Genomic DNA, 19,380 nt, shown 5'->3' with positions numbered 1-19,380 from the left:
TCAATTTTTATTTTACTCATCGATTTTTATCTTATCATCATCATCATCATCATCGATTTATATTTTACTCATCATCATCATCGATTTATATTTTACTCATCATCATCATCATCATCATCATCATCATCATCATCGATTTCTATTTTACTCATCATCATCATCATCATCATCATCGATTTTTATATTACGCATCATCATTGAGTTTTATTTTGATTATCAATTTTTATTTTACTCATCGATTTTTATCTTATCATCATCATCATCATCGATTTATATTTTACTCATCATCATCATCGATTTATATTTTACTCATCATCATCATCATCATCATCATCATCATCATCATCATCATCATCATCATCATCATCATCATCATCATCATCATCGATTTATATTTTACTCATCATCATCATCATCGATTTATATTTTACTCATCATCATCATCATCATCATCATCATCATCATCATCATCATCATCATCATCGATTTTTATATTACGCATCATCATTGAGTTTTATTTTAATGATCAATTTTTAATTTACTCATCGATTTTAATTTTACTCATCATCGATTTCTATTTTATTTAACGATATTTAATTTAATCTTCGATTTTTATATTACGCTGACGCTCGTGCACTCGTAAATAATAACGCGATTTGAGGTGCACAAGAATTTTAATAAATCGCGAGTAACATACAAGAAATCAGAATAATCGTAAAACGGATCACAAATAGACGCGCGTCCGCACAACTTGACAGCTGGGCTTAGACTCTCCGACAGTCGTTGTTTATAACAATATCTTGACAACGCGCGCGAAAACGATCTTCTTCGAAAGAATTCAACGGGTGACGAATACATTCAGCGGGACGGGACGCGGGGACGCAACAATATAATAAATAATGAATGTGATAAATAATTTATATTAATGACTTACATCATATCTTATTGATCCATCCACTTCCAAGGCCTCCTTTTTTCTTTTGCTTCCTTCGCTCTTTTCTCGTGGCACTTTAATCCTCGTTGCACTTACACTTATTCACGAAAAGTTCCTCGTTGCACTTGCAATTGTGTTTAGAGAAAGAATTTGATAATATATGAAACGTCTCACATCACTACTTCACTGCTCAAGAGCCACTGAGCGAATGATCGTAAGTCAAGAACATTACCGCGGTACTGTTTATATCGCCAGGGTCGACTATGTAAAGAAAGAATTTGATAATATATGAAACGTCACTACTTTATTGCTCAAGGTTACTGTGCGAATGATAATAAAGCCATGTAACATATTAACAATAGCGCTATACTGTTTATCAAGATCGAACACGGTGTTATTGATAATTCTCTCGTTGCCGAAATATTTTCTGTAATATAAAATATTTGCGCGAGGAATATTAAATTATAGAATTTTAATTTATTGATTAAAATTAATTGATTATTTATTAAACTATTCATCATGAAGTCTTTTGTTATGCTAATTATTTGCATCTATAATTCGATTGTTTTATTTCGTGTTCTCTCACAATTCCCCCCCCCCCCAAATTATATTTAGATTGTTAAGTAGAATGATAAAGTAACACGGATGGAATATATTTGTGACTCTAAGTATTAAAATAATTATTATTATCCGTAAAGATTGCAAACATCGATGTAATTATTTAATATGTAGGATTCCTATCACATTAAATCGATTCTCGATTAAATTGTATATTAATTGTTTAATTAACAAGGATTGAGAATATTTAAAGCATTGGTCAAAATATATTTAATTCTAATATTGTTAAGGAAATATCATTATAATAAGCATCAATATGATTGAAAGATCATAATATAATTAATTCTCTTATGCCCTTTTATGTATCCCCTGTTTCAATTCTTATTCGCAGTAGTGAATGAATGCGATTCGATAAAGATTTATCGTTGCGATACAATTTCATGTCGTTAATTAATTTTTAATTAATTAATACTTATTAATATTTATAGCAAATTATGTTTCGATACTAATCGTAATCGTGTTTAGTACAAAAATTATAATATACGAAGCGTTTCTCATCACTATTTTATTACTCGAGAGTCACCGTGCGAATGATGACAAAGCCGTGACATGTATAACGCGCTTGTTATACGTCGCCAAGGCCAAACATGATATTATTGATAATTCTCTGCCGAAATATTTTACGTACTACATATACACGCGGAATTTTAAATTATAGAGGTATATTTTATTTTAAATTAATTATTAGATGAGATTGATGTATCACGGAACCTTTTGTTATGCTAATGATTTGAATTTATTCGATTGCTTTACCGCGCTTTTCCGAAGTCAAATTTTATAATATTTAGTTTTGCATTTTAAAAGACTGACTTAGAGTGAACTAAATAAATAAATAAATAAATAAATAAATGATGTTGAGAAAAAGAAAAAGAAGACACATAAATAAATAAATAAATAATAGCCTGAAAAGAGAGAACATACTAATATTTTTATATAATAAATTATTATTAATTAAATTATTTATATTTTTATTTATATTACTTATATTATCAGAGGGACATATATGTTATCCTCTGAGAACATTCGTGGACATTGGTTTTGTAGTTCATGTCCACGTTTTTAATGTCCATAGAGGGAGTATCGCTTCCAGGGATCACCTAAAAGCGGGCCATGACATCTCTCAGTCTTCTCTCTGTTTTGAACGTCAAGCAGAGAGAAGCCTGAGAGCGGCCATGCCCCTGATTTAGGTGGAACCCGTATTTGAAGCGCCTCTATGTCCATAAAACGTGGACATTGAACTACATAGCCATGTCCATGAAACTTTTCAAAGGGTAACATGCTATGTCCACGATTTGTGGTTCTGTTCCGTGCTATATGCACAAAGTGCCGGCAATATGACTGCAAAAATATGAATGCAAGACAAGTTATGTATACATCTTTAATGTAAATAAGATTTGTGGTCTCTCTTTCTCCATATATATATATATATATATATATATCGAGATTTATACTAAAAATAGCTATATACAATATATAGAAATTTATTCATAATATGACTATACTTGAAAATAAGATATTTTTTACCAGACTATTAATAAATAATTTATATATTTAAAGAGAGAGAAAGTTTGATATTATTTTCAATATAGATCCTACACATTTCTTAAGAATAAAAGTTCTAAATAATAAAGATGTATATATATATATATATATATATATATATATATATATATATATATATATATATGTATATATATACACACGCGCGCGCGCGCGCGCGTGTGTGTGTGTGTGTGTGGTATATACGTATGTATGTACGTATGTATGTATAAAAGCAATGCGAAAGTTACGTGAGGAAGCGAGAAGGACAAGTAAAATAACAATAAGAGCGAACGAGATAGAAATAGCACGAGCAACGAGACTCGAGCTCGAGAATCGGATTTTTCTTGCGCGCTATTATTTTCCTCTCGCTCGCACCTATTACTGTCTCGCTCGCTCCTATTACTGTCTCGCTCGCTCCTATTATTGTCTCGCTCGTTCTTGTTACTGTTTCGCTCGCTCTCGATTCTTGGGTCCGCTTATCTTTCCGAGCTATCTATCACGATTGTCAAGTGTGACAAAGAAAGTAAGACCATGAGTAGAGAGCGAGCGAGATGACCTATCATCAAAGAGTTCCGAAGTCTCCTATAATCGGTTTCTTCGCTTCCTCTATCCATTCGCAATTCACGAAAATGTAAACATCTTATAAAATAAAAATTGAAACTTTTATTTTTAATTTTATCGGTTTGAAAGTAATTTTAATGAATTAATGAGATTTTGGCGATTAAAATGATATCAAACATGACGTAAATCGGGTAATTTTTAATTAATCTGATAATAAATATTTCATTATAATTATATATTTAATTAAATTTATGCGATTTATATCGTGTTTGGTATTATTTTAATCGCAAAATTCTCATTATTCTATTAAAATTACTTTCAAATGAATAAAAAATGCATTTTATTTTTTGACATATATTCGTGAATATTATAAATGAAGTCTCGTGTAAGAAATTTCGGAATCTGCGGCATCGGGAATTTTTTCGTTATTTATAATAATATATGACTTTAAATTGCCATAAAATAAAAACTAAAGCTTTTATATTTTGTTTGATCTTTTTTGATTAAAAGGGATTAATGAAATTCTTGCGTTTAAAATGACATCGAACACAATATAATTCGGATAACTTTTACTTATTGTTATATAAGTAAAAGAATGTTTCTAATTGAAAATTATTTGAATAAAATGTTGGGTTTAATGTGATTTTACAATTAGTCGTAAAAATCATATTAATTCTAAAATTATGTTCAGTAAGATAAATTAAGTAATATAAAAATTTTAGTTTCTAATACATTTTCAATGTTATCAATTGTGGTGTTCACATGACGTCTCCTGGTCTAAATATGTTCAATATAATTAATATTAAATGGTCTATATATTGTGCAGTGAAACAATTTATTTTAATTTATTATATATATATATGTATATACAGGGTGTCGCAGGTCACCCGTTTCAGCCGAATATCTCAAAAACTGAGCGCGGCAGACAAAAATATTTCAAACAAAAGTTGTAAGGTTTCAAGTAACGCATTACATGGTGATATCAGTATGACCTTGAAGAGTGTTGTCAAGATCAGGGCAAAATCACTTTGGATTTTTTAAATGGAACTCGCTATTTTTATTACATATTCTTGTAGCTCATCTCAAGAGCTTTCCAAAATACTATAATTAAGTTAGTTTTAATTAAGTACTTTCCGAGTTATGAGGCTTGAAATCATTTCTTAATTTTACATAAACCGTAAAATATCTTGTAAAATATTCATTTTTCGATTATCTTACCTTAATACTTTTATGTACAAAATAATGAGAGGAATCAATTGGTGTAAAGAAAACATAGTTGTTTCGAAGAAAAAATATGTAATTGTTAATTGCAAATTAAAAGAACAGTTAGAAGGAGACAAAGAGTGAGTTAAGCTAAGATTAAAGTTAAACGACGTTGGTAGAAACAGGCATAAGTCAACGATTAAATTATAAGATAAATCGCGATTTAAAATTCCCGAGAAAATGCGACGAATAAATAAATCGATAATATTCGGAATATCCGATTGTGATATGTACCTTTTATAATATAATAATCGAAGCGTCTCAATAGACATTATAATCGCGCGCGATATAATTATCATATAAATGCGAAGATATTTGGACAGACAATTTGATGTCTGTAATATTTACGAATACAGTACTCATTGTCTGAGTCAATTGCGAATCTTTATAAGATAAATCGCGACTCGAATTCACGGGAAAACGCGACGAATAAATAAGTCCATAATATGCGGAATATTTGATCGCGATACGTAATTTTTATAATATAATAATCGAAGCTCTCAATAGACACGAGCGCGATATAATTGCTATCACGTAAGTATAGAAAATCAAAAATATTTCGACAATCATTTGAGGTCTGTAATGTTTGCGAATATACAATTCACCGACCGATTTACTTGCGAATTTTTATAAGATAAATCGCGATTTAAAATTCGCGATAAAACGCGACGAATAAATAAATCGATAATATTCAAAATATTCAATTGCAGATACGCGAATGATATATCAGTAATATCCGATAAAAAGAGGAGCGATCTTAAAAATGGAGAACGATTAACATCTTGTGTCTACATTAGATTTCGCAACATCAATCTGCGAAGAAAAGTTAAGTAATCCATTGAATGTCGGGAACTTCACTGTAGGAGGGAACGAATCCTGGATCTTCCGGACTATTCCCGATAGCAATGATTTCAGTAATAAATCAACCACAATTATCCCTCGTCATTATCTCCAATTCACGAAATTGATATGCACATTAGAAAACATGTTCTTCCATTATTAAGAAATATATTTCTTTATTGAAAATTAAATGGATATAACGACCTTTTTTATTGAAATGTGATTACGAACGATTATATTTATAAATAATAAAATACATGCATTATTGGAGTTTGTGTTAAATGTGCGAACACATAATTTGGGGTACGGTTCGCGCGCGCGAGACGAATCGAACCCGATATCAGCAAGATTTAAAAAATTTCAATTCGAACAGTGTGCAAAATAAAATAAATCAAATAATTTTAAACAATTAATTCTAGATTAATTCTCTAGATTCTTATTCTTATAACGTTTAAATTAATAATTTCTTTTCTTTTAATCAATATCTTACTGATATAGGTACCCATTCGATTTGTCTCGAAATTTTTAAGTATTCGCACATTTTATATAATATACATGTATAATTTCGCGTATATATAATATATAACATTATTAAAAATTATAAAAATATTTTGGATACGTAAATTTGTGCATGTATTTTATTATACATATATATAAAATGGTATATATCTAAAAACTAATATTTCAAAATGCCGATGGATGTCCAATACCTGCAAATAGTTTCTTAAAAGAAACTAAAAATTAATGTTAATATCCCCAGCACCTAAAAATAATTTTTCAAAAGAGACAAATTATATTAATTAAAAATATATTCGTTCGTAATTATTTTTATCAAAAAATTTATACAAATTAATTACAATATGAAATTACTTGAAAACCTAAAATTTATACACAACGCTATATCCATATTTAATCTACTATTAAATCTTTCTAGCATTATATATATAGACAATAATAATACCAATCCTAATAATGATAGAACATTTTTAACGAAGAAAAGAAAAGATACATTTCTCTCATCTAAATATATATTATTTAAATTAATTCGACGTTAAAGAAGCGTATCATCGTTGAATTACTACCGAAATCATTGCTTTCGGAAATTGCCAGGAAAACCTGAGATTAGTTCCTTCAATCTTACAATAAAAATTCCCAATTTTTAACAGGGCACCGAACTAGACGTCGCGAATGGATCTCACAAGAACCGATGAAAAATAATTCTCCATGATGAAAATCGTTTTGACTCCTTGGCGGTACGAGCCACGCAACTTTCATTAAAGTTTATTTAACGGAAGGAACAATGGTAACTCTTTTATTAAAACGACAATCTCGTCTAAGAACGCGAAAAAGAATGCGAAAAAGGACGCGAAAAGAACACGGTGTTTTCGCAACGGTAATTTATTAATTTATTTATGAATATTTTCCGATATGAAAAAAAAAATTCGTAAATACAAATATAACCAAAAAAAATAAATTATTAAATTCATAATAATTAACTCGCGATTCTATAATATCGAAGGTGATCGTTAAATTTTGTGAAGTTAATATTTAATCGTTGACTTATCACAAATCTTATCGAATCTTCACTCTCTTATTCGACATTTCTTTATATTTAATTAGCAATATTTAGGAATATTATCTGACGAGAGCGACAGCGATAAAATTCTTCTGTTAAAATGATAATCTTGTATAAGAACGCGAAGAGAACGCGGAAAGAACACGGTATTTTCGCAATCATAATTTAATAATTTATTTTAAGAATATTCAGTTCCTCTTTGACATGAAAATACAAACAGTTACTCTTTTATGAATATTCCAAAAATATATACTACAGAAACAAATACTTTAATTTAATGAATTACTATTATGTTAATTACTATTATGTAATCATTATACGTATACTTTCGATAATTTTTCGTGTAATTTACATAAGAATTTACAATCATAAATACAATTTCATATAATATAATTATAGTCATAATTGTATTGTATTTTACAATTAAAATATCAATGTTAGATATTATAATTAAAATACAATTATAACTATTTATAATTTACAATTTACAATTTACAAATTTATGATGCTATCAATATCAAATAATAATTCCATTTATTCAAATATTTAATAACATTGATATAATAATTTGATATTGATAGCATTAACATTTGGATTTAATATTATATTCGATTTAATACACATACATTTTTAAGTTTTAAAATAAAATATAACATGTTAAGATTTCTTAAACGTTAATAATTATGCAATTTCTTTAATATTTCTGAAGATAATTTTGATAATTTAAATTTCCCTTTTAAAACATTTTTATTTTTAAAACATGTTATATTCATTTTTACGTTTTTAAAAATAAATTCAACTTAATTAAAATATATTTAATTTACCCCTAGGATTATTGGAATATTAAAAGAAAGAATGAATCTTACTTAATAGCCCTAACAACCCTACTATTAAAGGATTCTAATAATTTTAATAGCTCCAACAATCCTACTATAACAGAATTCTAATGATCTTAAGAGCCCTAACAACCCTAATATTAATAGAAGAATTCTAATGATTTTACTTAATAGCCTTAACAACCCTACTTCCTGATTAACTAAAATTATTCGAGATTTGAGGAACCTATCTCTAATCATCACCTCACCTAATCATGTATATATTTTAGTCACGTGCCCTAACCGCGTACCCTAACCGTACTCTTCAGGCCAGTTGAACCTACCTTTCGTTGATCCTGGCCACTTTCTTTCTCGATCTCTAATCAGAGATCGAAGAAGGAGATAATTACTCCTTCTTTTGCCGGATAATTACCGGCAAAAGAGCGTGAAATATTTACGCTCATTTAGTAACGATCGTTCGATTTCACGATCGTTCGTTAAATATTGAATATAACTTTATTTTAACTGAAATAAAGCCAAATTACTACAAATTTCTATAAATTATATTTTATAGTAAAATATAAAATTAATATGTGTATTTATCATATTACAAATTATTTAATTAATTAATCATTTGGCTTTATATTAAGTTAAAGTAAAGTTTAAAAACAATATCTACAAACAAATTCTACGATGGATGAGCTATGAGCAATTAGAAGATAAGTGCGTATTATAAGAATAAATTAGCATCAAAAATTGATAAAATTGGTAATTGTTAATGCGTGTCCTTTATTTAATAAATTAGACAAAATCTTTACAAAAAAATCTTTTCTTAATCTCTTCTTTTTTTAATTAATATTTCAATATATTTTCGCAATAGATGCAAAGCATAAGTTCGAAAGAACTTATTAAAATTATTTAATTTAATTGAATTAATTTAATTTAATTATTTAATTTAATTTATTTAATTTAATCCATCCTAGCTCATCCATTTTAAGGCAACGGATTTATCTACAATCTACAATCTACATCTACATCTACATCTACATCTACATCTGCAATCTCTACGAATCTGTTACCTTAAAGTTAAATAAAAGTTTTTTTCACTCACCGGCACTGATGCGCAACAGCGGAGTTGTTGTTATCGAAGCTAGTTGTCTGTAACATACAAATATAAAATTCATTTATAATAATGCTCACAAAATGCAATTAATATTTAAAAAAATTTTTATCGCGCGGAATTTTATATCCCATGTGTAAAATAATAAGCAGATAAACACGTATGGAAAAATTTTATAAATTTTTGAAACCGTTTTTTAAATAGAAAATTTTATATGACTTTTATAAAAATCTTTCTCTTTAATTCATTTAAATAATAAGATCGAATTATTGTTCGTTTATAACAAGTTAACGATTTATAACAATTAACATATAAATAATAGATATTCACCATCAGGTTGCTCCGCCGATGTAAGATGCCTCTCCCAGGCCTCCTCCTCCTCTCATGTTGTTGGCGCGCGATAACGACACTCCCGCACTCGCGAGCGATATTTTTATATCGCTATTTCCGCTATTTTACGCGCGATACTTAACGGTGTCCGCACTATTTCGGTACAATAAAAAATTTTCTATTTGATCGCGCGATGTATATACTTAATATGTATATACTTTGAACGGCACTCCCGGTTTCGGTACGAGCGAAAATCCCATTTCACTTACGAGAATCAGCTTCGAGTCAACAGGTCGGGAATGCAACGATACAACGAGCAAGGACTAAGCCCAAACCGGAAAGAAGACGAAGCGATTAACGGAAATAGAGGAAAATGAAGTTCACCAACTCTTTTTCGCGCATAATTATCCTATCTCGTATCGAACCTGGACCCGCTAAGCACGATTTCAGGTGCTCCGCCCGGACATATTATGCCTCCCGCGGTTGCTATATGCTACACCAGGCTAGTAGACGGCAAAAGAAGAGGATACCCACATTTTTTAAATGCTAACATTCAGCAATTTAGAAAATGGGGAGGCAACCCCTTTTACCGAGCGAAAATCGTGCCTAGGGGAATCCACTCGACTCCTCGACAGGGTTAACACACGCAGTGCGTATGGCTGTAGACGAGCAAAGAGAAGGGACCCATTGACGACCATTCCGAGCAATCGATCAAGTTCTAACTAATTCGGGCCGAATCACTTGACGAAGCACGAAGCACGAAGCGCGAGTGTACGTTGTATAGTAACGTGTGCAAACTCGAAACATCCCAGTTAGTTGGCATCGGAAGTAGAGACTCGTGACAATAAATGAAATTGGGATTTTATATGAAAAAGTCCAAAAGTTCCGCGAAAACGCGACAACGCGAGAATACTGCAACGCGAAAACGCGGTAACGAAGCGCTTGCCGTCCGCGGCACGTTGACGGCACCGACGACGCGAAAGGGTACTTAGCTTCCCATTCAGGCACCTTAAAATTTATCATAAATAGAAAAATTTAAGATAAACCTCAAGGCACCATCCAAGTACTAAGCCCTCCCACCGCGACAAGGTGTACCCCATGGGAGGGTTATATTATATATAATTTTATATATAATATAATACATAATTTGAAATTTATTTTGTAATATAGTACATAAATTTAAATTCGCAAATATAAATAATAAATAAAAATATAAAAGATAAAAGAAAATCTATTATATAAAGCAATGTTCAAAATAATTGATTTTAAAACTAATTATTTTTAAAACTAATTATTATATTTTAATATTATAAATTTCGTAATTACAAAATAATTTATATTTCTTAGATATAAACTTTTAGAAATATGATAAATAAAAAAATTTCTATTTTTTTTATACATGAAATATTTAAATAAATATATTAATATGAAATGTTTTATAAAATATAAGAAGTAACTGAAAATATTAATTAATAAAAAATTTTATAAATGTTTTATAAATATTTTAAAATAAAATGGAATATTTTTTTCGGCATACGCTGACGTTCGTGCACTCGTAAATAATAACGCGATTTAAGGTGCACAAGAATTTTAATAAACCGCGAGTAACATACAAGAATTCAGAATAATCGTAAAATGGATCACAAATAGACGCGCGTCCGCACAGCTTGACAGCTGGGCTCAGATTCTTTGACAGTCGTTGTTTATAACAATATCTTGACATCGCGCGCGGAAACGACCTTCTTCGAAAGAATTCAACGGGTGACGAATACAGCGGGACGGGACGCGGGGACGCAACAATATAACAAATAATGAATGTGATAAATAATTTATATTAATGACTTACATCATATTTCATTGGTCCATCCATTTCCAAAATCTCCTTTTTTTTTTGCTTTCTTCGCTTTTTCCTCGTGGCACTTCAATCCTCGTTGCACTCATTTGAATTCCTCGTTGCACTTACATTCATTCACGAAAAGTTCCTCGTTGCACTTGCAATTGTGTTCAGAGAAAGAATTTGATAATATATGATACGTCTCACATCACTACTCAAGATATTCACTGCTCAAGAGCCACTGAGCGAATGATCGTAAGTCAGAAACATTACCGCGGTACTGTTTATATCGCCAAGGTTGACTATGTAAAGAAAGAATTTGATAATATGTGAAACGTCTCTCACGTCACTACTCAAGATCACTGTGCGAATGATAATAAAGCCGTGTAACATATTAACAATAGCGCGATACTGTTTATCAAGGTCGAACACGGTGTTATTGATAATTCTCTCGTTGCCGAAATATTTTCTGTAATATAAAATATTCGTGCGCGGAATATTAAATTATAGAAGCATTTTAATTTATTGATTAAGATTAATTGATTATTTATTAAACTATTCATCATGAAGTCTTTCGTTATACTAATTATTTGCATCTATAATTCGATTGTTTTACTTCGTGTTCTTTCACAATCCCCCCCCAAATTATATTTAGATTGTCAAGTAAAATGATAAAGTAACACGGATGGAATATATTTGTGACTCTAAGTATTAAAATAATAATTATTGTCCGTAAAGATTGCAAACATCGATGTGATTATTTAATATGTTGGATTCCTATCACATTAAATCGATTCTCGATTAAATTGTATATTAATATACAATTTAATCGAGAATCGATAAAATGATAGGAATACAAAATATTAAATAATCACTTCGATCATTGTGATCTTTACGGACAATAATTATTATTTTAATACTTAGAGTCACAAATATATTCCATCCGTGTTACTTTATCACTCTACTTGACAATCTAAATATAATTTGGGGGGGGGAGGGATTCTGAGAAAACACGAAGTAAAACAATTGAATTACAGATGCAAATAATTAACGTAACGAAATGCTCCGTGATAAATTGTTTAATTAATAATCAATAAATTAAAGTATTTCTGTTATTTAATATATTTCGCGTTAGTGTATATTTTATAATATATAAAATATTTCAACGAATTGTCGATAACGGTGTTCGACTTTGGCAATATAAAATATAAACAGTAGCACACTATACGTTACGGCTTTGTCATCATTCGCGCGGTGACTCTCGAGTAGTAAGGTAGTGGTGAGAAACGCTTCGTATATTGTAATTTTTCTACTAAATACGATTACGATTAGTATCGAAACATAATTTGCTATAAATATTAATAATTAAAAATTAATTAACTTTTGATAAACGACATGAAACTGTATCGCAACGATAAATATTTATCGAATCGTAATCAATCATTACTGCGAATAAAAATTGAAATAGGGGATACATGAAAGATGACAAGAGAATTAAATATATTATGATCTTTTGATCATCGATGCTTATTATAATATTTCTTTAACAATATTAGAATTAAATATATTTCTTGTTTAATTAACCAGGATTGAGAAAATTTAAAGCATTGGTCGAAATATATTTAATTCTAATATTGTTAAAGAAATATTATAATAAGCATTGATGATCAAAAGATCATAATATATTTAATTCTCTTGTCCCCTTTCATGTATTCCCTGTTTCAATTTTTATTCGCAGTAATGAATGATTACGATTCGATAAATATTTATCGTTGCGATACAGTTTCATGTTTATCAAAAGTTAATTAATTTTTAATTATTAATATTTATAGCAAATTATGTTTCGATACTAATCATAATCGTGTTTAGTACAAAAATTACAATATACGAAGCGTTTCTCATCACTACTTTATTACTCGAGAGTCACCGTGCGAATGATGACAAAGCCGTGATATGTATAGCGCGCTTGCTATACGTCGCCAAGGCCAAACATGATATTATTGATAATTCTCTGCCGAAATATTTTACGTACTACATAAACACGCGGAATTTTAAATTATAGAGGTATTTTATTTTAAATTAATTATTAAACGATTGATATATCACGGAACCTTTTGTTATGCTAATGATTTGAATTTATTCGATTGTTTTACCGCGTTTTTCCGAAGTCAAATTTTATAATATTTAGTTTTGCATTTTAAAAGACTGACTTAGAGCGAACTAAATAAATAAATAAATGATGTTGAGAAAAAGAAAAAGAAGACACATAAATAAATAAATAAATAATAGCGTGAAAAGAGAGAACATACTAATATTGTTATATAATAAATTATTATTAATTAAATTATTTATATTTTTATTTATATTATTTATATTATCAGAGGGACATATGTGTTACCCTCTGAGAACATTCGTGGACATTGGTTTTGTAGTTCATGTCCACGTTTTTAGTGTCCACAGAGGGAGTATCGCTTCCAGGGATCATCTAAAAACGGGTCATGACATCTCTCAGTCTTCTCTCTGCGTCAAGCCAGTAAAAGAACCATAGTATGTTTTATACATAGAGTGGAATCGCCACTTGACGTTACAGGTCCCTCCAATCGTTCGATTGACCAATCAGAGGCAATGATTCTTTGTTCTGATTGGTCAAACGCTTCTCAACAAGTGGTATACGCTCTGTATTTATGATTTCATGAAAATTCAATTGACGAAAGCGCACTCTACCATGCGTTCTTGCAATGTTCACGAAACAGGGAACCTTCGGCCATTTTTACCGAGACATTTCTTTCGCGTCTAATCACGATGAAGTAAGTCAGAATTATTCGTGCGAAGTATATATCCAAGCATTTCCGATGCAATCTCGTTGTATTTACAACGAAAATATGACGCATCGCGTGAACGCAATGTCTGTGATTAACGTATCTTCAATATTTACAGGATCGGTCTTTGCGCGTACAGTGGATATAAAATATATCCGGGCCATGGCAAAACCATGGTTAAGGTTGACGGAAAGGTGAGTATCGCGAGTATGGAGCAATAATAAGATAATTATTAATTACAACTTCATAGCTTAATCATTGAAACAAATTTTTGGAAAGAAAAAAGTACAATTTATCTCGCTTGTCAACTGCACATGTCAAGCATAACCTTCGTTTCCTTCGCTTTTTCAGACCTTCACTTTCCTCAACTCGAAATGCGAGTCTGCACACTTGATGAGGCGTAATCCTAGGAAAGTGACATGGACCGTCTTATACAGGTATAAATATTTCTTACTTTGTAGCAAGCATATAATTTTTCATGCTTTTGTTAAATTTAATATATTTCTCAGACGTAAACACAAGAAGGGACAAGAGGAAGAACAAACCAAGAAAAGGACAAGGCGGGCCCAAAAGTTCCAGCGTGCTATTGTAGGTGCCTCTCTCACAGATATCTTGGCCAAACGTAACATGAAACCAGAAATTCGTAAGGCTCAGAGAGAACAAGCAATCAAGTATATATCTTTTTATTATAATTATTTATTCAATTGTTAGTAAAATATCAATTTTAGAAGATCAATTTTTGAAGAATTATTAAAAAATGACAAATGCTATTAAATATATTTTATTTAAAGATATAAATATTAACTTAATATTTACTTAAAGATAAATTTGCAATAGACGTCTGTTCCTCTGATAGTTTTTTATACTACTTCAGATTTCAGATCGTCTTAGAATAAAAGTGGACTGCTTCACCCAGAACTGTATTTTTTATTACATTGTCTGGTTTTTGCGGGTTCATACAATCAATAAAACAATATTATGTAATATTTTGTAACAATAATATTGATTATTACTTATTTTCAGGGCGGCAAAAGAGCAGAAGAGAGCAGCAAAAGCGACAAAGAAAGCTGTTGCTCCTCCAAAAGCAAAACAAATAGCTAAACAGAAAGTAGCTAAGGTGTCACAAAAATCTGCACCTCGCGTCGGAGGAAAGCGTTAAAAAGCTGTAACTATATATAAATAAAATAAAATAATCCTATTTTTTATCTGATTTTCTTATATAATATAGACAAAATTAATTTTAAAAAAATTAAAATTCAGGGCATGGAAATTGGCAAATGTCGAGTAACGAGTATATGATTTATTGTAACAACATATGTTATCGAGTAACAAAATTTCATTTAATTTTTATAGTCAGAATAATATTTTTCTTTTAGACAAAAATTATTTTGTTATATATAAAACTGTTTTAAAATGTTTTAACAAAACAAGTTTTAACAGTAGCACATTAATTGCATAAAATAAGTATCTTTTTACTGTTTGATCTTATTTAATTCTTTCTTGAGTATAGATAATTTTGTCAAAGCGGTGTCGCGCCATGCTCGTCTTTCCTTTAATTTATCAAGTGGACACATCTCGTTCAATTCGTTGCTGATTTTCTCCGCCATCTCGCCCACAAATTTTGGTACTGGTCCGAAAGTCATACTGACATCATAGATTGATTTGTTATACGTTTCGCAATATTTCTTCATTCCTATAAAACAATATATATTTTATATATTTTATATATTTTATATATTAACAACATAAATTGAATGTCTATGAGAAAAGCCATTTTGTTCGTTTCTTTTTATAGTGTAGAAGCTTAATAATAGCTTAATAATAGCTAATGTAGAAGCTTAATAATAGCTCTCTTTGTATTTGAATATTTACCTTCGGCATTTAAATGCGCAGCCTCAAAAGCACCAAGAAAAGCATAACGCATTCCGAGACCTTCACTCATTACCGCATCAATATCCTTTGCACTTAACACTCCATCAGCCACCAATCTCCAGGCTTCGTTTAATATCGCATATCTGTTAATATGATCTTTTTAGATATCAAGTATTGAATGATAACAATTGTTCAAAAATATTTTGTATGGACAACAATATCTGATTACATACTGTATTCTGTTAAGTGCGAAACCATCAATCTCCCTACTAAAGACAACAGGTTTTTGACCAATTTCGGTCATGATGGCTTTTGTTTTCTCGGGAATATCGGAACGCGTCCATGGTGCTGGTACTACCTCTACCAATGGCACATAGTAAGGGGGATTCACCTGCGTATTGTTGCATAATAATAATAATTTAAATATAATTTCTGATACAAATAATCTACATAAATATTATTTATGACATTTTTAATGATTATCTAATCTTATTAATAGTTAATATCTCTCCTAATTTATTTAGAGTCAATAAAATTAAATTAATTTGTTTAGCAAAAATAAATATTTGTTATGTGTTGAGGTTTATGAGTTAATATAATTTTTTTATATAAATTTTATATTTTATAACTAAATATGTAAATTTTTAGACATAAACGTACCATATTATTATATAAAGATTTACCAAAAGAAATTTTAATATTATATTTGCTAAGAGTCTGGAAATACGTACAGGATGAGAGACTATGATTTGCTCACGATGTTTCAGCTTCTCGCTAAAAAGAGACGGACGAAACGTAGACGTCGAAGAGGACAAGATTACTTTGTCGTCAACGACTTTGTCGAGATCGCTATAGAGTTTCAGTTTTAACGAAAGATTTTCTGGCACACATTCTTGAATCAATTTTGCACCTTTTACAACTTCCGCCAGATCAGAAGATCCTATAAAGGAATGTTCGAATAAAATTCTTTGAACGCTATCCTACCATATCAAAAATATAAAGTCTACTGTTATTGTTTTAAATCTCTCGATATGAAATCAATGTAATTTAATTGTCCGCAGCGATAGTAATTATTGCGATAGGAAATCACAAGACAAAAAATAGACCTTTTATCAGTTGAAATTGCTGGTTCGCAGTTAGTGTACCCCGGAGAAGACCGCCAGCTTCAAGGCGTTTCAACTGTTGATGAATATCTTCCAACGCATTTTTAATTTGATCTTGAACGATATCGTAAATGGTTACTTGATATCCTACACTGGCGAAAAGCATAGCCCAACTACGTCCAATTAAGCCGCTGAAATAAATATTAATATAAAGGTAATCGATTAATTTCACGAAAAAAAATATTTTAATACAATCAATTTCAAATAATCTCTGTATTTTATATATTTGTCAATATTAGTTTTATTGTGTTATGCAAAATGAGTGTATTATATAAAAATCATTATAATAATCGCGAAAAGATTAGGTCATTCTGTATCAGATATAACTATAAAAAATATTGTTTTCGCGCGTTATTATCTTATCTTGAGTATAACTTACTACAAAACAGTACAGATATTTGTAAATTATATCATTCTTCTCGCAAAAGATAGTAATTTAACATAATTAACTTGAAATAAACCGATGGCATAATGTAATCAATAAAATTATAATAATTTTGTATATTGATGTTGGATAATTAATACTGTGATATAAAAATTTATTATTTTTATAGAGAATGCTCTTTAAAAATATTTATACATGCATGAAGGAATACTTATACTCTTTAAGAATACTTATACATACATAAAAAAAATACTTATATATACTAAAATTGAAAGAAAAAATAGATTATAAAGTATAATTCATTCTTTTGCATCTCTTTTTTAACTTATTATCATTCTATGTATCAGATAGAACTATCATTTTTATCTATCAGTTTATCTCATTTATTCGCTATCTCGTGACTTACGTTAATGCAAAAGAAAAAGAAATTACAATTTTTTTTCTAAGCTAATGGTTATCGTGAAGGCTGAATGGAAATGTTAAAATCTACATTTTGTATCTTCAATATCTCATAAATGTTATTTTTATACTAATCTTTATATTGCCAACTATTTTGATTATTGCTGAAATAGTAATTTAAAAATAGACTGAATATATGAAAATGATAATTTTGTTAAATAGTTTGAAAAAAGAATTGGAAATCAAGGAAAATTATGAGAGAAAAAGTCAATTTTTCATGCTAAAAATAATTTTTCAATGACCTTGAATGATTACTTTATGACACTATATAAGCTTATCAGCAATACAACGCATGTTGAAAAGTTAGAAAATAATAATAATTCGATCATGCCACAATTGAAAGCAGAAACGAACGTTATTCGCTTAATTATAATTTGCAGTTATGTTAATTACAATCGATTATTTTACCTGCCAATTATCCCGATCTTTTCATTTTTAGTCGACATTGCTACTGGACTGTTGTTGATTGAATGTCTGCGAAGAAAATGTTTCTGCGAACTGTGTCTTGGTCTCCGCGGCAAAGGTGTTGATATATATATTCGCATTATCAGTTCCCCTCCCACATAGTATTTTAATGGAGCTTTGCAAGAGTGTAGTGGATTATTCTGAATAGGCTGTCATAGGCATTTGCTAACGACATCTTAAAACATCGTTATCTTGCTAGAATACGCATGAACAAGCCATAAGCAAGCGCCTGAAAACAAAATAGTAAGTTGATAATCGCATCTATTTTATGAATTAATTCTGGATTATCTTCCTCTGGGATAAAGACAAGCATATCTTCAAGTCCAAAATTAGCATACAATTATTTCTGATCTATATATTTTACAATTATAATGTAAATTATAATTTGTGTGTGCAAAAAATATTGAAAAAAATTATATTTTATAAAAATTAATATTTTAATATGGTTTAATTTTAACAAGGATCGAAGATATTATAATGGCATATGTAAGTGGAAATTTGGAAAATTATCAATAATTAAAAATATTTACGATATCTATCTCATAATTATGCACAATATAATCAATATTTTACTTTTTTAGTCATTTTTAAAAAATTTTTGTCTCTTCTTTTAATTTTATTATATTAGTCCTCTGCTTTTTAACAAAATCTTTATACGGTCATTTTTGCAATAATTAAGAGCATCATATAATAAAGTTAAGTGTGACTTTTCACTTGCATAATCTGATCAATTGTACTAATTTTGACTTTATTAATCAGAATTCAAAATATCTTTACTTTGTAT

General features: G+C 29.5%; 2 protein-coding genes and 1 non-coding gene across 3 annotated transcripts; 2 read left to right on the top strand and 1 right to left on the bottom strand.

The window, feature by feature from the left end:
* The first annotated feature begins 14,105 nt into the window (after positions 1 to 14,105).
* Positions 14,106 to 15,450, top strand: Rpl24 (ribosomal protein L24). Its single transcript, XM_083107662.1, has 5 exons — positions 14,106 to 14,240; positions 14,371 to 14,446; positions 14,604 to 14,689; positions 14,762 to 14,923; positions 15,276 to 15,450. Exons 1-5 carry the CDS (start codon positions 14,236 to 14,238, stop codon positions 15,409 to 15,411), a joined length of 465 nt encoding a protein of 154 aa, XP_082963788.1. The 5' UTR covers positions 14,106 to 14,235; the 3' UTR covers positions 15,412 to 15,450.
* Positions 15,088 to 15,216, top strand: LOC145977571 (small nucleolar RNA SNORA79). Its single transcript, XR_014440567.1, has one exon. It is a non-coding gene; the product is annotated as a small nucleolar RNA SNORA79 (small nucleolar RNA).
* Positions 15,451 to 15,532: 82 nt separating the features above from the next.
* Had1 (beta Hydroxy acid dehydrogenase 1) lies at positions 15,533 to 18,694 on the bottom strand. The gene is made up of 6 exons (XM_083107661.1): positions 18,540 to 18,694; positions 17,231 to 17,418; positions 16,856 to 17,064; positions 16,358 to 16,515; positions 16,125 to 16,267; positions 15,533 to 15,945 (listed from the first exon to the last, which is right to left on the bottom strand). Exons 1-6 carry the CDS (start codon positions 18,674 to 18,676, stop codon positions 15,725 to 15,727), a joined length of 1,056 nt encoding a protein of 351 aa, XP_082963787.1. The 5' UTR covers positions 18,677 to 18,694; the 3' UTR covers positions 15,533 to 15,724.
* Between the last annotated feature and the right edge of the window lie 686 nt (positions 18,695 to 19,380).

The sequence above is a fragment of the Camponotus vicinus genome, unplaced genomic scaffold (genome assembly GCF_025532165.1).
Source record: "Camponotus vicinus isolate PSW18456_S1 unplaced genomic scaffold, iyCamVici1.0 SCAF_9, whole genome shotgun sequence".
NCBI lineage: Eukaryota > Metazoa > Arthropoda > Insecta > Hymenoptera > Formicidae > Camponotus > Camponotus vicinus.
The sequence above is the reverse complement of the archived record's forward strand: the minus strand, read 5'-3'. Positions and strand labels throughout refer to the sequence as shown.

Bases quoted from the DNA above. Each gene is read 5' to 3' on its own strand.
- Had1 (XM_083107661.1), bottom strand. From the start codon at position 18,676: ATGCGAATATATATATCAACACCTTTGCCGCGGAGACCAAGACACAGT. The intron at 16,268-16,357 runs GTATGTAATCAG...TCATATTAACAG, and splicing joins TTCGCACTTAACAGAATACA to ATATGCGATATTAAACGAAG. The intron at 15,946-16,124 runs GTAAATATTCAA...ATTGTTTTATAG, and splicing joins TGCGCATTTAAATGCCGAAG to GAATGAAGAAATATTGCGAA.
- Rpl24 (XM_083107662.1), top strand. The intron at 14,690-14,761 runs GTATAAATATTT...TATATTTCTCAG, and splicing joins ACATGGACCGTCTTATACAG to ACGTAAACACAAGAAGGGAC. The intron at 14,924-15,275 runs GTATATATCTTT...ACTTATTTTCAG, and splicing joins CAGAGAGAACAAGCAATCAA to GGCGGCAAAAGAGCAGAAGA.